Here is a 2,727-nt window from a genome sequence, read left to right as displayed (position 1 = left end):
ATTACCAGGAGACTCACAATCCCTCAGTCTCCCACGGGGTAGCCTCTACAAGATATTCACCTACATAGGCAAATCCCCCAATGACTGTCCATTTCTTCTCTGATAAAAGGATTCCAGCCTTTTCAAAGGGTGTTCATGGAGTCCAAGGCTCTTTTTCAGCCCCCTTCCATTACCCAATGAGTTAGGCCCAGATCTTGCCCTCAGTGAAGCCAATGGTAAAATGCTGAGGGGGCAGGATGGGATCATTAGAGCATGCTTTCTTCTAAACTCAGTTAACTTCTCTCTGATCATCTGAAGTGAGCCTGATGCATTTGGCATAAGAAAACAAGACACCTGCATCTTGTTTCCTTCAGAGATGGTTTCAGGTCATCTTTCCAGCTCATATGCACACATATAGAGCCCTATGTGCTGTATGATATATCATTATTTACATAATTTTTTGAATACTATGATTTGGTGCTTCTTGGTGGACACTATATGCCTATGGCATAAGCTCTCTATCCCACTATTATGGCATGGTACTCACTGCTGTTTTACTGCTTGCAGTGATTCAGCCAGTTAAGCACAAGTCTATTTGCAGTTTATCATGTAAATAACAAACCACTCAGGTCAGCTCCGGCTTCGATACAAGAAGATCCAACTCTCATTTTCCACAGATGATGAAAGCAACAACCCACAATATGCTTCATAGCTAAAGATAGTCAAGGGCTGTGGAGAGCCATTTAATGGAGGGGGAAGGGGGTAAATCTGAATGGTGCTGGGACCCCCTGAGCCATGTTTCAATGCCACTCACTCATATGTGGCCCAGTTGCATGGGCTGCATTTTCTGCCAACCAGAAATAGCAAGACCCAGGGGATGGCTGAGCCAAATCTGAGTGGCACTGTGACCCTGAGCTTAATAGTGGTCAGGCCAGGGCTTGCGTGGCCACCACCTATATCTGTAGCATATGGCTTCAGGGATTTCTCCTTCAACCTTAAGGCACCTGTGTTCGGTACAAAAATATGTGTGCAGTTGTGCAATTATCACACTTGTGAATGCAGATAAGTTAGACAAGCATTTAACTAGCTATTTTTGCATGTGAATTCCAATCCGAATGTGCAGTAATTGTGTATCCTGGGCTTCTTAGAGTTTGAAAATCCAATCTTCAATATGCACCATCAAGAAACTCTCACCCATTCATTCAAGATTAGTATGAGCAGATTTGATAGGGAGGACTAACTGTCCTGCTTTTTTATGTTCCCTCCCTGGGGAAAGGAAAGCAGTGAGCTAGGTCACATATATATTACCTAAATTTTATATTATCCAATGGCAAATGGAGAGATGAGCCTTAGCTGTGATTAGACATCGACTTAACAGATTTTGTCTTTGGTAACATGGACGATGCCTCCTGAAATTCCTGGTTTACAAAGTAATAACAAATGGCGTCTAAGCAGCAGTTAGTGTTTGCTATGATTGAGGCCATGTGCAAGAATACATTACCTTTGTATATTACTGAGCAGCTGGTGCTGGTGGAATCAACTATAAACCGAACAATGTGCCCAATATTAACAGGTAAAAAGCATATTATGAACACAGCCATGTTTGCAGAAACAATGTAGATCGCTTTCTGGATTAGTTTTTCCTCATGTGGATTTGTTTTCTTCTTTCTCACAAGCTTCTTAATTATTTGAATTGAACAAAAGCTCAAGATGATTAATGGTATAAAAAATCCCCCAATACTAAAGGCTAATGCCCCTTTGGATGGCTCCGTGGAACACTTTTCAAAGCAAATCCCATGGTTTTCTTGCTCTTCCAATACTTCAGCTAAGCAAACAAAACTTATCACTAGTAGCCACAGAAATCCACTGGTGACAGCTGCCTTGAACGGGGACCTTAGAGTCCTTGATTTTAGGGGGTACATTATTGCAATGTATCGGTCAACAGCTGTGATGGTGATAATATAGATGCTTGCGTACCGGTTTATAAAATATGTAGCTTCTATAGCCAAGCACTTGTTATCTCGGGGCAGCGCATGGTTGTGGGAAAATGCTTTGAAGGGCAAAGTGAAGAGCAAACAACAGTCGGCAATCATTAAGTTGATCATGTACACTCTGGTTTCTGTCCATTTAGACAGTTTATAGCAAAACACCCAGAAAGCCAGAGCATTAAATAGGATTCCAGAAAGGAAAACTGGGATGTACACTATCAGCTGAATGAGATGAAAAGTTTCGGGCACTTTGATGCTGCTGTTGCTGCAGTTCATTTCTGGGTTTGTTCTGATGCACAGTTACTGGAAAAGAAGATTTTAAATTAGAGATGAAATACAGGAAAATCACAATGATTTATTTATTTATTTCTACAGCACGTTAATGGTGCTGGTGCTTCAAAGAGCTAAAACAAAGTTGAAGTTAGTTTACAATCTAAAAACTAGTCATTCTCCTAACGTATGAATTTAAATCTTAAATACTCGAGGAGGGATTGTGTGGAAGGTCTGTTTGCTGCTTCCCCCCAGGCTCCCTCTCATAGTCATCTTCTTAATTAGCAAGTTCCTTGCTTATTTGGTGGAAGCACCGAGAGGTCCCACTCAGGGTCCTTTGCTGCTAAGCTCTCTACCTACATGGAATGATAATATAGGCTTTTTTGCCTTCTCTTTCATGCAGTGGGACTTGCCAGGATAATCTAATTTAGTCTCTGCCTCAGAAACAGCACAGCAATCTGCTAAATAACAAGCACTTAGAGATTCTGGT

At 41.5% G+C, this 2,727-nt stretch overlaps 1 protein-coding gene across 1 annotated transcript; it reads right to left on the bottom strand.

The window, feature by feature from the left end:
* Positions 1–1,328: 1,328 nt before the first annotated feature.
* On the bottom strand, positions 1,329–2,243 carry LOC112122773 (G-protein coupled receptor 35-like). The gene has a single exon (XM_024221493.1). The coding sequence runs from the start codon at positions 2,241–2,243 to the stop codon at positions 1,329–1,331; it is 915 nt and encodes a 304-aa protein (XP_024077261.1).
* Positions 2,244–2,727: the final 484 nt, after the last annotated feature.

The sequence above is a fragment of the Terrapene carolina genome, unplaced genomic scaffold, assembly GCF_002925995.2.
Source record: "Terrapene carolina triunguis isolate 2854851 unplaced genomic scaffold, T_m_triunguis-2.0 Scaffold88, whole genome shotgun sequence".
Lineage (NCBI taxonomy): Eukaryota > Metazoa > Chordata > Testudines > Emydidae > Terrapene > Terrapene triunguis.
Note: the sequence above shows the minus strand (reverse complement) of the source record. Positions and strands in the feature narration are given on the sequence as shown.

What these genes read in the sequence shown, in the direction of transcription:
- LOC112122773 (XM_024221493.1), bottom strand. Translation starts at nt 2,243, where the DNA reads ATGAACTGCAGCAACAGCAGCATCAAAGTGCCCGAAACTTTTCATCTC.